This window comes from Clinocottus analis, unplaced genomic scaffold, assembly GCF_023055335.1.
Source record: "Clinocottus analis isolate CAN_PGR_092001 unplaced genomic scaffold, fCliAna1.0.p SCAF_8, whole genome shotgun sequence".
NCBI lineage: Eukaryota > Metazoa > Chordata > Actinopteri > Perciformes > Cottidae > Clinocottus > Clinocottus analis.
The window spans coordinates 1,262,001-1,276,608 of NW_027176240.1; the positions used below are offsets into that span (position 1 = coordinate 1,262,001).

General features: G+C 42.2%; 1 protein-coding gene across 4 annotated transcripts; it reads right to left on the reverse strand.

Moving 5' to 3' along the window:
• Window positions 1–7,680: 7,680 nt before the first annotated feature.
• znf365 (zinc finger protein 365) lies at window positions 7,681–14,424 on the reverse strand. 4 transcript variants are annotated; one of them, XM_068568496.1, is made up of 6 exons: window positions 14,288–14,424; window positions 12,449–13,131; window positions 11,566–11,875; window positions 11,265–11,436; window positions 10,531–10,577; window positions 7,681–10,026 (listed from the first exon to the last, which is right to left on the reverse strand). In XM_068568496.1, the coding sequence occupies exons 2-6, from the start codon at window positions 13,119–13,121 to the stop codon at window positions 9,810–9,812; spliced, it is 1,419 nt and encodes a 472-aa protein (XP_068424597.1). In that variant the 5' UTR covers window positions 13,122–13,131; window positions 14,288–14,424; the 3' UTR covers window positions 7,681–9,809. The 4 variants fall into 4 exon arrangements, with proteins under 4 accessions (XP_068424597.1, XP_068424599.1, XP_068424598.1 ...); XM_068568498.1 differs by lacking the exon at window positions 14,288–14,424 and adding an exon at window positions 14,160–14,191; XM_068568497.1 differs by lacking the exon at window positions 14,288–14,424 and adding an exon at window positions 14,081–14,186.
• Window positions 14,425–14,608: the final 184 nt, after the last annotated feature.

Sequence of the window (14,608 nt, forward strand, 5' to 3'; positions counted from 1 at the left end):
ATTGCAATCCAGTAATATACAATATAGATATTATTATGCAATACAAAGTAAAGTGGTGCACAAACACCCACCCTGAAGTGAACGCCATCTTTATTGTCACATTTTGGAGAGAAACTCAACAGCTGTTTGGGGTCAAAAGGTGAAGTGGCTTCCTTTTCCATCACAAGGATTCAACGGAAAGATCAGTGAAATAACACACTTAGATTTGTGTTTGCTTGAGGGTAAGAACCACACTTAATTAAGTCCCCACAATATGAACAATGACTCATGTATGTGAGCGTGACTCACTTGTTATGGCATCTGTGTTTGGCATTTCATTCTAAAGACGTAGGCAGTTAATTTGGACGTCTTTCTACTGGGAAACACCCACCCACACAGATGCTCAGAGAGAGAGAGAGAGAGAGAGAGATGGCCGCCTACTTCATGGAAAATCAAACCTGAAAAAGAGATTTTGTCAGCCGGTTTTGATTTATTTGTAGTTATTCCTGTGATGAAAGCAGGGAGGAACAGGAAGCAGTGGGAGGGAGCGAACTGATGTGATGGAGACCCGACACGGGCCGGTGTTTTGTCTTTACAGCCAAGTGATCAGATTGTGTCCTTGGCCCAAGAATATTGGAAGATCCTGCAAAACCTTGGAACAAGTCCAGAAGTTTCTGGTGAACCGACATGATTTCATCAGATTTTGCGTGGTATCTGACCCGGTGACGCCAACGTCAAGCATCAAGAATAACAATAAATAAATTGACTTTTCTCACCGTTGGTCTTGTTTACTTGTAAAGGTCATAAAGACGCATCCGTATTAATTAAGAGTTTTATAAGTCATTATCAAAAGTTTGTTACAACTTTAAGTTAAGTTTCATCAGCTAAATGTGATGAACGTTACAAAAGAGCCTCAAACAGTTATTCAAATTAAAATAGCTAAGAAGTTTAATGGGAAGTTTAAAGTTGACAAAAAAAGTCATGACACAAAAAAGTCGACAAAAAATAGAAGTATGAAAAAACATAACTATGACAACAATAAAAAGTATGACAAAAAAGAAGTCATAACAAAAAAGTATGACGAAAAAAAAATCACAATTATGACAAAAAACATGACAAAAAAAGTTTTAAAAAAAATTACAAAAAAAGTCGACGAAAAAAAATCACAATTATGACAAAAGAAAAACTGACAAAAAATAAGTCTCACAAAAAAAAAAAAAAAAAATCGACAAAAAATAAAAGTATGACAAAAAAGTCGTAATTATGACGAAAAAAAAGAAAGTTGACAAAAAAAGTCATAATTATTACACAAAAAGTCGACAAAAAATAGAAGTATAAAAAAACATAACTGACAACAACAAAAAGTATGACAAAAAAGTCATAAGAAAAAGTCGACAAAAAAAAGTTACCAAAAAAAAACCTGACAAAAAATAAGTCTCACAAAAAAAAGACAAAAAATAAAAGTATGACAAAAAAAAGTCATAATAAAAATCATGACAAAAAAAAGTGGACCAAAAAAAAAGAGTCATAATTATGAAAAAAAAAGGCGACATGTCATTATGACTTTTTTTTGTGACGGAAATGGGCTTCCATACATCTCCCTATAACACCCACAAACATACAAATATAACCCAAATGTATTTGTGATCATGGGACAGGAGACATCCTCCGCTTCCACACAGCTCACCTCCTCGCTTCCCCTTCCAGCGCAACAATTTTCCGCCTGCATCTCATACAAAATCACTTTGACACCCACCTACTCACAATGTGACACGGAGGCCTTGTGAGAGAGAGAGAGTGTGTGTGTGTGTGTGTGTGTGTGTGACGTTGCAGTTCCCCTGAAGCAACATGTTGTTTTTATTGGTGGGAAGGGAAGGCGGGCTGAAAATAGACACCGTGATTCAGACTTGGGACGTTTTTAGACCTGATGTTGAGCCAAATTGTGGAACCCCCTGAGTAGGACGTCCTCCAAATGAAATAAACAGGATAAATTATTGCACTGCAACAGGCTGTCGGGCCACACACACACAAACACACACAACCTTGTATATTTATAACAGTAAACAGCAGAAGCTCTGCATGTTGTTGTGTGTTGACTACGGACTCTTTTGAGGTTTGCTGTCGTGGAAGTTGTGTTGATGTCACATTGATGTCAAGTCAGCTTCCCATAACAACATTAAACACAGGGTTTGCTTGCTGCTGGTGACGAGGACCAAAATCCACTTAAATGCATCCATGTCGTTTATCTGCACTGTAAAAAACGCACTGTAAAATTGACAGTTATGAACTTGCAGCCATTAACAAGCAACTTACTGTAAAAAAAACAAAAAACAGTATATAAGCACAGTAGAATATTAGTTACTATCATTTTCTACAGGACTTTTTCGGCGCAGATTTTTTTTTACAGTAGATTCTTGGTTACTGTGATTTTTCCACCGCACTACTGTGTTTTTTATTTTTAACATTTTTTTAATTTTTATTATTTTTTATTTTTAACGTTTTTTATTTTTTACAGTAAAGCTTTGACTACTGTAATATTTAAATTAATACACTGTATTTTACTGGGAAATAGTTTACAGTAGGCTAGTGCTCACAAACAGTACATTTCACAGGCGTTGTTTTTACAGTGTAGGGTTCATCTGAGGCTTCAACGGTCCAGCGGGTATCTTCTCCCAAAAGGTACAAACATTGCTTTGTTTCCATCTTATCACTGCAGCTCAACACGGAAACACAGAAAAAAAGTGTCCTACTTATCATCGGCCTACTGAACTGTATTCCAGTGAACTCTGACCCCTTCCAATGTTTTTAAAATGAGAGTGTGTCGCGTGAATCTATCTCTAATGCTTCGGTGGCAGGAAAGGAAACGATGCATCTCAGCAGCGAGGATCCTCCCATCGTCCCCGCAGACCTGCAGCCTGCAGGCGTGAAGCTTCTTCTTGACGCATGCGGCGGCAGCTCGTCCCATCTCGTGACCACAACTCATTTGAGTGTTAAAAGGGATCGTGGGAAATGTAGGATTGACTGATTGCATGAACGCATATATATATATATATATATATATATATATATATATATATATATATATATATATATATATATATATCCCTCCAGTCCCAAAAAAGAACTTCAAAGCAATCCTTAAAAGCCGCTTCAGCTCCTCCATCACGTTCGTCTCCGAGTGGAGATCAGAGATCCGGTTGTTGTAAAAGCTTGATGAGGCCACTTTGAAGCTTGCGTGCCGTTGTCCCTCAGACACTTCAACTTTGAGGGGATCCAAATGTGTTGTGTGACAGAGGCTTCGGTCCACAGGGTATAGACAGGAAGCGGTCCCACAGAGGGAGCTTCACATGCAGCTCCTGACATCAAAATGTATGCAACCCTGGGGAGGTGATCTGGAAGTGGACAATGAAGGAGAGCACAGCCCACCAACCAATCAGGATGTTGGGCCGTTCACGACACCGGCATGTGTGTCTTTTACTGTTTACAACACCAGGAATCCTGCAACATCTACATCAAGAAAATACAATAATTAGCTTCATGCACAATCTCCTTCTTCGCACAACGACTCGGCCCCGTGTGCGATTTCCACGTCAGCTGTGTGTCTCTGCTTGCAGAAATCTGTTATCTGTGGCACACATGGCCTCGGCCTGCAGCGTGACAATCTGTAGATGCTCACGCTGATACGGCTGCGCGGCTGTTTTCAGAAAACAAGCCTGCTCTGCAGAGATTGTTCCGACGTCAAAGAGTCGGGTGGGGAGAGGAGAGAGGGGGGGGGCGAGAGCGTCATGTGACGTCAAAGCGTTGCGTCATGGCGCTTTACTCTCTCCATGAAAGATCAACAGCAGCTTGCGGTGTATTTATTGACTCGCCGTCACGCCGTAGAAAAAAAAAAAAGCCATAACATAACAAGACCTCGAGTTCACCTCGATTCTACAGAGAGGCCCGGCTGAAGGAGGCCAAGAGGGAACGCAGAGAGACACACAAATAAAAAAAATATGCACTTGAAAAAGTGAGAATATTAACCATTTGGTGGCCGAGTCAAGGCCCGCTGGCATGAAAGGATATAGCTTCAATAGAATGGAAATAAGTGGAAATTATTATTACAATTAGCAGTTTTTATTAAAAGGTTGCGTCTACAATCTTTTACCATTTATTGAATGTCAAAATTCGTATTCATTGAGCTTTGATCCTGATGAAAAATACCACATTTGACTCTTCTGATCTTATTTGGAGGCAGTTTTCTTGAGGGTGTCACCATTGCAGTTCATATATTATTGTAATGACGAATATTTCCAAATTGAACTGCAATAAATCAAAGGTGTGTGTGTCATATTATTAGCTGATGGTAAACCGCCAAAGAGACATTGTTGTCATCATCATCATCATCATCATGTGTTTGTGTTTCTATGGGTGTGATTGTGGTTTTCAATCATCACAAATAAAAAATGTGCACACCCTCACGCTGTCACGCTGACACGCAACGTGACTCGTCTTGACTTCACAAACAACATTCTTCTGTCACTGGAAAAGCACATTTTCAGACCGATAGACGACAGCGTCGCACTCGCTCGTCCACCTGGAAAGTTCTAGAAATAGTTGCTTAAAAATTGAAGAAAAAGGGGAGCGAAGACCAAACCTCCGGCTCGAGTCTCATCTCCCGAACACCCGACTAACACCGACATCAAGTACTGACACGCAACAAAATACAGGAAATTAGCAGCTATTTGAAAGTCACCGTGTGTAGCATTAGAATGTATGAACTCATAAAAAAGGGCATTCTGGGAAATGTTGGACATCAGCTGAAGGAGAAAAAGTGATCCTGGTGCAACCCACTCAGGGAAAAGAGCAACAAGTCCCTGTCTCTCTGTAGAGGGAGAGTGACGCCTAGTGGCCATGTGAGAGTACTGCACCACCGGCTCTGCAATTACAGTGAAAAAACTATTTTAAAAACAGTAACTGCTGAAAAAGGTGTGATGTGTTGGTGTATTCATGTTGTTATCTTTCCTTTAATAATGAATGAAAACAGTGTCATTCAGGAACCAATATGAGCTCGAGGCCTCTTTTCCCCCGTGTTTGAGTCATTGTAGGAACCCCAAATTAATTCCAATACTTTATTTGATGTTTATTGTATGTATTTGTTCAGCTAAGTCTTTATTTTTTTCATATCTGCAAAAAAACACTTTTAGAAGATATTTTGATGGTAACTATGAACATCCAGCATGATATGAGCCAGATTCCCCAAAAATGTCTCCTGGAGCGTCAATAAGACACCTTTATGGAAAGATTAGGACCTAAAGAATCAGAATCTGCAACAAAAATCACAATAAAACAAAGTCTTGGTTTGTTAGGAAGGAGTTTCAGTCAAAAAACTGTGTCGTTTGGTTAAAAGAAAGTGGAAAAATGACGTATTTTATGCCAAAAGATTGTCTGAATGGGGCATGCTGGGACAGAAAATGGAGTTGGAAGATCCCAGAAGGTTAAAAGATGCGTTTGCAAAACTCTGTTCAGTTGCACATCTAATAAGAGAAAAGTAACTCAGATACAATAAAAACACAAATGAATTAAAGGCTAAACTAGCGTGGAGTGTTTTTCATCAAAGTACGAGACGTCACAATCCCTCGAGCGTAAAGAAAATATAAAAATGAGTTTTATTTTTTGCATTAAAACAAAATACGGCAACAATCTCGGTGTCATGTTTGTTCTTTTAATCTCTGATGGTCACCTCACACACACACAGACACACACACACACACACACACACACACACACACACACACACGGACGGACACATTTCCAAACATAAAAAGTATTCCAGTTCTTCACAGTATTGCATTTTGCACAGTGTTATACAGACGACAGAGTTTTATCCAGTGAAGGCACAAAACTAGAGATCACTTCTGCAAAAAGGAAATCCCTACAGACGAACGGGATGGACTCAAGGATTTCAAACTTTTAAAACACAACATGAAACTAACTTTAATCTCTACCGACAAGGAAAGGTAGTAGTGTCGTAATCAAACTAACATTAACTGCAGTTATAATACTGGTTCACTTCTCAAGCTTCTCTCTCATTTCCCCCTCAAAACATTTAATATTTATACTCCGGACGTCTCTCTGCTGATTGTCCAGCTCTCAGCTGCAGCAGCTCCACGCTGAGCTCCGTTAGTGCAACTGTCCTCAGACCTCGCTCTGCTACAAAAGTACATCGAGTACACAGCGCAAGTACTTTGCTCCCTTTTTTTTGCTACATATGAAGCATGCTTTCACAGTAACACAATAGCTACATATGTAGTAGTAGTAGTAGTAGTAGTAGTAGTAGTAGTAGTAGGGCTGCCTCATGCATCTTCCATCACACAACAGGAAGTATTACAAACTTGAAGCACTGTACACACACACATCCCCACACACACACACACGCATACACACACATACACACACGTCCCCACACACACATACACACACGTCCCCACACACACTCGTCCACACGTCCCCACACACACACACTCGTCCCCCCCCCCACACACGCCCCCCCCCCCCCACACACACTCGTCCACACACACACACTCGTCCACACACACACACACGTCCCCCCCCCCTCCCCCCCACACACACTCGTCCACACACTCGTCCACACACACTCGTCCACACACACACACACACACTCGTCCACACACACACACACTCGTCCACACACACACACACACTCGTCCACACACACACACACACACACACACTCGTCCACACACACACACACACACACTCGTCCACACACACACACACTCGTCCACACACACACACACTCGTCCACACACACACACACTCGTCCACACACACACACACTCGTCCACACACACACACACTCGTCCACACACACACACACTCGTCCACACACACACACACACACACACACACACACACACACACACACACACACACACACACAGTTTCCTTTGGGCTTTGGGAGATTTTCTCTATTTAACTTAGTTTGATAAAACCTGGTGGAAAAAAAATACAGCACATAATTTGGCTTGAAGAATTGCAACTTGCAACACATTTTACATGAATGGTTGACGCAACTCCTGCAGTGAGGTCTTTAAAAAATGTCTGCCGAGCTTTAAGACTTAAAACTGATCCTGATTAGACATGAAAATAAGATAACTTGAAACAAATGATTTAATAAAAGCTTCAGAAGAGTCTGAAAGGCAGGAACTCGACATCGTGATGAATTTATCAAACGGAATTTCTGGAATATTCAGACGTTCCAAAAACACAATTTAAGTTTGTGACCCATCGAATTGTTCTACCAAAGTCAAAGTACTGTAGCACTACTACTTCCACTTGACGACACAATATAGCTTTGTATACAAAATATCTATTAACACCGTCAATGAAACCCGAACCAACGACAGCAGAGATGCATTTTTTACACCGAATACCATCTTTTACATTTACATTCTAATCGTTTGATGAAAAACAAATCACAGAAAAAGGGGAATGTGATTCCTATTTGACAAGAGTTTTGTTTCGTTTACGGCAAATGCGCCGGACGCATCCACGGAGAATCAAATTTTAGATCTGCTAGTTTTAATCTAAAAATGTTTATATATATATATATATATATATATATATATATATATATATATATATATATATATATATATATATATATATATATATATATATATATGTGTGTGTGTGTTTGACACCACTGCGTTAACTCAAAGAGTACATTCGTTATGTGTGTGTGTGTGAGAGTGTGTGTGTGTGTGTGTGTTAGTTTTAAAGAAGGAAAAATAGGCGGTTTCCTCAAAAGCCTTCGACCTCAAAGACCCGGGACACACGCGCTCCATGCAAGAGGGACGAAAGCGCTTCCCAAAAACACGTTTTATTAACTTTGCCTAATTCAATAAAAAGTATAGATGGTATTCTATGTTTTTGTTATCGTTGGCAAATCTCACAAGAAGACCAAAACATCATGTTTGTTTCTTATCACTTCTGGACTTCCTGTCTGTGGTTCCTCTGCTCTGAGCACAAATTTTTAAACGCACATTTTCACTTTTTAAAATGGAGCTCCCGAGTCTTCGTGCTAAGCTAGGCTAACTCAAAACTTTCCCAAAAACGGCTGCCTTTAAAAAAACATATTTGACACAGATTAACGGGTGCGATTGGCTCCATAGGACCACGACTGCCAGAAAATATATAGAAATATCACAATGGAGTATTTACACATCAACGTATCTAACCTTTCTCTCTATGTACAAGTATCAGACGGTATCTGAATTGGTCCTTATGCAGAAAATTCCACCAAAAAAAATGATATATTTTTTCAAAGAATCTGCATCTCCCCCCGCGCCCCACCTGTAATACCTCTGCGCCCCACTAGAGGGTCGCGCCCCACAGCTAATGCGTAAGCATCATCCTGATCGCTCTCCGCTGTAGCTCTTCGTTATAAATTTGGCCTTAAAAAAAACACAAAACAGATCAGAAAACTGGACCGACGGGTCGGGTTTTCTTGTGGGAACCAGGCGAAGACGTCAAGGACGCGTACGTCAACGCCACCGACAACTATCCTCATTCCTTCATGAAAACTCAACTCAGTAGATGAATAGAAAAGCTTCTCTTTCTTCTTTTTTTATACCTGAAACAGCTCTAAAATACAGAGGGTTCAGAAAGTATGTGTCACTAAAGACTGAGATTAATACTGCAATACATACGGTGATTTGTGTGGACAAATAAGACAAAAATCTATTATCCATTTATATGTTTGAATACTGGAAGTTTAGCCTTAAACACACTTAAATCCCGCTCAAAAGAAGCACCCTGTGTTACACGTCACAATGTTTTCAGGACCGTAATCTATGGAAAAGTACAAAATATTTAATACCACAGTGCTGGGAATAAAATATCTTCACAATATAGATTTATGTTTGTAAATACAATGCGATGTCAATGTGTTCATGCAGTAATAATAGTTATTGCATTACATCCATTACCCTGTTACGCAGTAGTAGTTATGTGTATTTTGTGTGTATTATCTCTTTAGGGATCAGACTGCTAAAAAAGAGGTGAAGATTTATACTTCATCTTACTCTATACGTTTGAGTCATAAAAAAATACTATCACTATACAAATTGTGTCACTTAAGAGAAGCAGTTGTATCTAATCACGTTTTTTTTTTTTTACCAATATTTAATGTAATATATGCAAAAGTATTTTTATATTATACTAAAATAAAGTACTTAAGGAAAAAGGAAAAAAATGTAAATTCGGGGAATTATCAACATTTTGAATATAAATACATAGCGATAAATAGTTTCTTCTTCTTTTTAAATATTTAAACCTGTTTTTGGAACATCCTGTACAATTTAGGAAAGTCACTACCAATAATACTTTAAATAAACTGGCCACATGCTGCAAATAAAGAGATTTTACCTCTTAAAACGTCAATATGATCTTAATTTACAGTCATATCTAAAAAAATAAAAAATAAAAAAAAGGCTACTATCACCTAACTCACAGTCCGGCGAAACGAGAAAACGTATTTTCATTTAATCCTAACCCAGATATTAGTAGATATCTGTGCAACAATACACACAAATGTGACCGCTTCACATTCTGTTCATAATGTTAGTTCTTTTTTCTTTTTTTTAACGCTTTGAACTAAAAGAATCTGGCCAGATATTAGACACAGCCGCTCCGAAGAAGCTCACCGTGACCGTTCTGTACTTTTCCATAGGTTAACACACCGTAATAACACAACTGTTAAATGGAGTTGTACCCGCTGACGCCCCCTCCTCCTTGTTTCCTCCCCGGCTGAGTCCAAACAGTTCTCACGGCTCGTACCCGGCGGACCGGCGCCGCTGGTGGTTCCAGATGTCGTCCCGGTGTTCGGGTCGGCAGAACAGCCTGGACGACTGGGCCAGACGCTCCCGGTGCTCGCGCTCACGGTCTCGCTCGCCGCCGCCGCCCGGTTTGGAGAACAGAGGGTGGCCGCCGTGCGTTCTGTTGTCGTGAAGACCGGACGAGGACAGCTGACCTCCCGCCGACCTGAAAATGTGAAAATATGAACAAATGAAGACAGGGAGTCGGGAAAAGTGGTGCTGAACACGTTTCATGAGTTACAAAAGAGCTCTGCAGGTAGTAATAATAACTCTCTTTATATATCACTTTTAAAAACATGGTTTACAAAGTGCTTTCACAGATATGCAAAGCATACAAGGCGGCAAACAAAAAAGACCACACCATAAAAGACCAAACAAATAGCCTAAAAGAACAGTAGAAAACAAACAAATATATAAAATATACAAACAAAACCATGGGAACAAAAGCATAATAGATCATAAAAAGACATAAAAGGACTCTATAAAAATGTGTTTTAAGAAGTGATTTAAAATAAGTTATTGTTTCTGGTGTCAGTATTAATAATATTAATTTTAAGAGAGAAATCCACACTTGACAAAGACAAAACAAAAAAAGGATGACGCTAAATGTTTTGATCATGATTTAATCTTTCCTTTTACAAAAATCCCACGAGAACGTGGAGGTACTCGCCTGCTTTTAGTGATCCTGTGAGGTCCATTATCAGTTGGCTGCTGGTACTGATGAGGGCACAAGAAAAAGGTCAAAGGTTACAAGTTGCACCTTAGCTAATTACTGAGCATGAAATGTACCTCTTCACCTATTGAAATGTAGGATTTGTTCAGTTTTTTCCAAGCCAGTGTGTGTTGTGTTCACGATGAAGAAGTATACATGTACATGCAATTTAAGTAACGTCAGGAAAATGTTCGTGAAGTATCAAAAGTAAAAGTACTGATCCAGAATGATCGATTCTTTGACGCTTTAACTGCATTTTAATGTTTTCACCGATTCAAGTAAAGCATTTTTTTTTTACTACTAATAACTTTGTTAGGTAGTGAGTAATACTGCATCCTACAAGTTATATATATTTTGTAGGGAAAGTTTTAAGCTCTTGCACAGAATTTCAAAAAAACAAACACAAAACTTTCACCAAATGAGGAGTAATTAAGCAGGGTAATTAAAAACGATGGTTTCCTCTGAAAGCCATCGACTACACTGTGTTTTTAAAGGTCAGTGAGCGATTCAGGATGCTAAAGTGTTCCACTGGGCGACTGAGAGGATCATAAACAGCTGTGTGACTTTACTTTGCAGCTGCATCTACAGGAGTAAAAAGTACAAGCCCTCCCTCTGAGATGTTTTGGAATAGAAGTGTGAAGTCGAATAACATGGAAACACTTGAATGCAACACCCCGGCCCTGCCGCTGTACCTTGTAGTGGCTGCACTGTTGCGGGCTGCCGTTGACCTGGTAGTACTCCACCAGCCTCTCGGCGAGGGCGATGCGTCTCAGCAGATTCTCGATGAAGCGTTGGATTCGAACTTTCCCGCACGTCTCCTGTCGAGCCGCCGCTTCCAGAAACTTCTGGATGGTAATCACCTCCCTGAGAAGCGGGAACCAGTTCACGTCACTTCACTTTTCCAAACCAGCTGAATGAGAAATCTCCTGAAAGCTAAATACTACGTGCGGGTCCGAACTCCCCCCACATCCGCCATCCGTTTGCCCCGTTTACCTCTCCCGGCGCTCCAGCTCGTTCTCGGAGGCGTTGAGCTGCTCCCTCAGCGCGGCGATCACCATGACGGCCACGTCCACCTGCCGGCTCAGCGACCTCTCCCTGTCCGCCACCTCCTGCCGCTCCTGGGCCAGGTGCTGCGAGTGGGCGCGCTCGCACAGCAGCTCCGTGTCCGTCTGGGCCAGCTCCGTGCTCACCTTGGCCAGCCGGCGCTGCATGGTGCTGTCGGCCGCCCGCAGGATCCGGGCCAGGCGCCGGCGCACCGCCGCCGAGGCCGCCGCCGTCTCCGAGCCGGAGTAGGAGTTCTGCTCTGGTGGCCGACGGGAAAAGGAAAGGAGACGAGTTACTGCGGCGTTAGCCGTGACCGCGATCAGGATTATTCATCTTTGAACGAGTCTCCTGAACCGTGTCCATTGTGGACTAAGGGACAAGAGGTCAAGCACTTGTCATGACTCAGCGTTTTTCTTTGCATCACCATGGCTTGGAGGCGTAACCCTCATGTATATAAAGTAAGGTTGTGACTGTTTCATTGAATCTGGTGTCACAGACTGCTCTGAGTAGCTGCTGCATACTTTTCCTTTCTTGCAAGAATAAACGGACGAAAGACAACTTTGATTCAGAGACAACATTCCTGAGAAAATCTTCCATCATACGACCCACAACGTGCAGAAAACACCGACGTCCAATAAACAGGGGTTCTCGTTCAGTTTGCATTCATTTTCTGTCCCAATTGAGTTATTTTTAACAATGAGTTCAAAATCCTGCTTCATCCTGATGAACTGCAACAGCTCAGAAACATTTCTGACACGCACTGAAAAAAACTCTCTATATAAATATAACTCTGCCCCCAAAAAGTATTGTAAGAAAGTAAACCTGAACGCACCGACCAGCTCCAGGTCCAGGTCCAAGTCCAGTTCCGGCCGCGGTGCGGGACCGAGAGGAGCCGAAGGAGGGAACGGGTGGTGATGGTGGTTGAGGTGATGGTGGTGGCAAGTGTCTGACTTTTTTAACAGCATTTTTATTTCCTCCTCATTTCTACCTCCACCTCTCTCTGCGCCTTCTTCGTCGTCGTCGTCATCATCCTCGTCCCCTGACCCAAACTCCTCGTCGTCATCGTCATCATCATCCTCTTCATCCTCATCCTCCTCAGCCTGCGTCCCCACCCCGACGCTTTGGGTGCGTCTCCTCGCCGACCTGTAGGAGTGCGGGTACCCGCTGTCTCGGCTGTCACTGAGGGAGCGGACATGAGGCGGCCGCCACGCGCTCTGCTGCCCCCTGCGGGTCGGGAGGCTCATGTCGTGCCAGGGGATCGCCGCCGTCAAGGGATCGGGGAGCTTGCCGGTGATGCTGAAGCCGCCGGGGGTCACGTCCGGCGACAGGTACGCGTGGCGGTACTCCAGGTGGGCACGGAGCGAGGCCAGGCTGCGGAAGCGCTCTTGTTCGCCACAGCGGGGGCAGCGGAAGGGGAGGTCGCAGGAGGTGCTGGTGCCACAGGGCTGGCTGTTCCTCTCCGAGAGGAAAGAACCGGAACCTCTGGAACACAACTTCTGCTGCATCACTCCACACCTGAAATACAGAGGAATCAACATGTGAATGAACATCTTTGAGTTGTTGACTGTTGTTCTGACAAAGAAGTCGTTTAAACATAAGTTGAGCTCTGTGAAACTAACGTTTCTCTGAAATCCTCGTTTTATTCTCTTTATTTTAAAGATGTGCTGCTTTAGATTGAATAATGAGAGAATGCGGTGAACATTTTTAGGTTTCGGGCTGTTGGTCCGACATAAGACATTGGATGACAACTTCATTATTCACAGCCGTTCTACACACTAAATAATTCATAGATTTATCGAAAAACAACCCAGTCTTGATAAATACAGATTAAACTAGAGCTGTCCTATTGATAATAAATGTATCACTACAGTTACAATACAGTTACAGTGATAGCTAATAATGTAAGATAAGATGCCATTCATGTTTATCAGCAAACAATGTTGAAATTAGACTGAGTTGCTTTAAGCCGTTTCTCAACTTCAGTATACAAAACAGAAGGTGAGCACTAATGATCATGAATCACATCAGAGATTAAACCTCTTCATCCTCCCCACAGAGTGGCTGCAGAGGGCCCAGAAGAAACCCGGAAACTTCGAGACAAAAATTTACATAATTTTCCCGTCATGCACCAACGTGGGCACAACTGGTTCCAAACTTTTGAACGGTCGTGTGTGTGTGTGTGTGTGTGTGTGTGTGTGTGTGTGTGTGTGTGTGTGTGTGTGTGTGTGTGTGTGCGCGTGTGTGTGTGTGCGTGTGTGTGTAGGGGAGGGGAGGGGACGGGGGTTACAGTTGGGTGCACGCTATAGCCAATTCAAATCAGGGGGAAAGTGCCATCGACTAGCAACACATGTGTAATTTATAAAAGGACAGCTCGGATGGCGGCGGCAGGCGACCTGAGCAGGTGCTTTCCTGTACACACAATAAATAATAATACAAAAACCCTCACACAAGTGGTTGACGTTACCTTCAGAGCGTCCATTTAACAACCGCGTAACAGGTTAAAGACGTCGCACCATCTTTAGCGTCATTAGCAGCTAGCTTACCTGGAACGTTTGCTCGCGAGCTACCAGGAAACAGTCGCAGAATCATTTAACCGGGAAACCGTTGGTGTGCCGCTCTGACAGGTGCAGCGGCAGAGTTAAAAAAAACACACACAACCAAAACGTCTCACCGTTAGTGTCTGAAGGTGTCATGTCGCAGATGGAGACCGCCATAAGCCCGCATGATGTCATTCATTCACGAGCCACACACTGGACCGCCGTTAAGTTAGCAATGGATCAATAACAACGCCACATCCGGTGAGCCCTTTCAGAGTAAGACACGCGAGGCAGGCGTGATTGTTACTTTTATATTAGCTAATAATTTGACATAAATAATACGATATTGAGATGGAGCCATACAAAAAAGCAGATTCTGATTCCGATGGAGACCGACATAAGCCCGCATGACGTCATTCATTCACGAGCCACACACTGTAGTGGATCAATAACAA

Coding starts and splice junctions, on each gene's coding strand:
- znf365 (XM_068568496.1), bottom strand. CDS start 13,121: ATGCAGCAGAAGTTGTGTTCCAGAGGTTCCGGTTCTTTCCTCTCGGAG. Junction 11,876..12,448: donor CCTGGACCTGGAGCTGGTCG/GTGCGTTCAGGT, acceptor GTCGGCCACCAG/AGCAGAACTCCTACTCCGGC. Junction 10,578..11,264: donor AACAGTGCAGCCACTACAAG/GTACAGCGGCAG, acceptor TGCCCTCATCAG/TACCAGCAGCCAACTGATAA.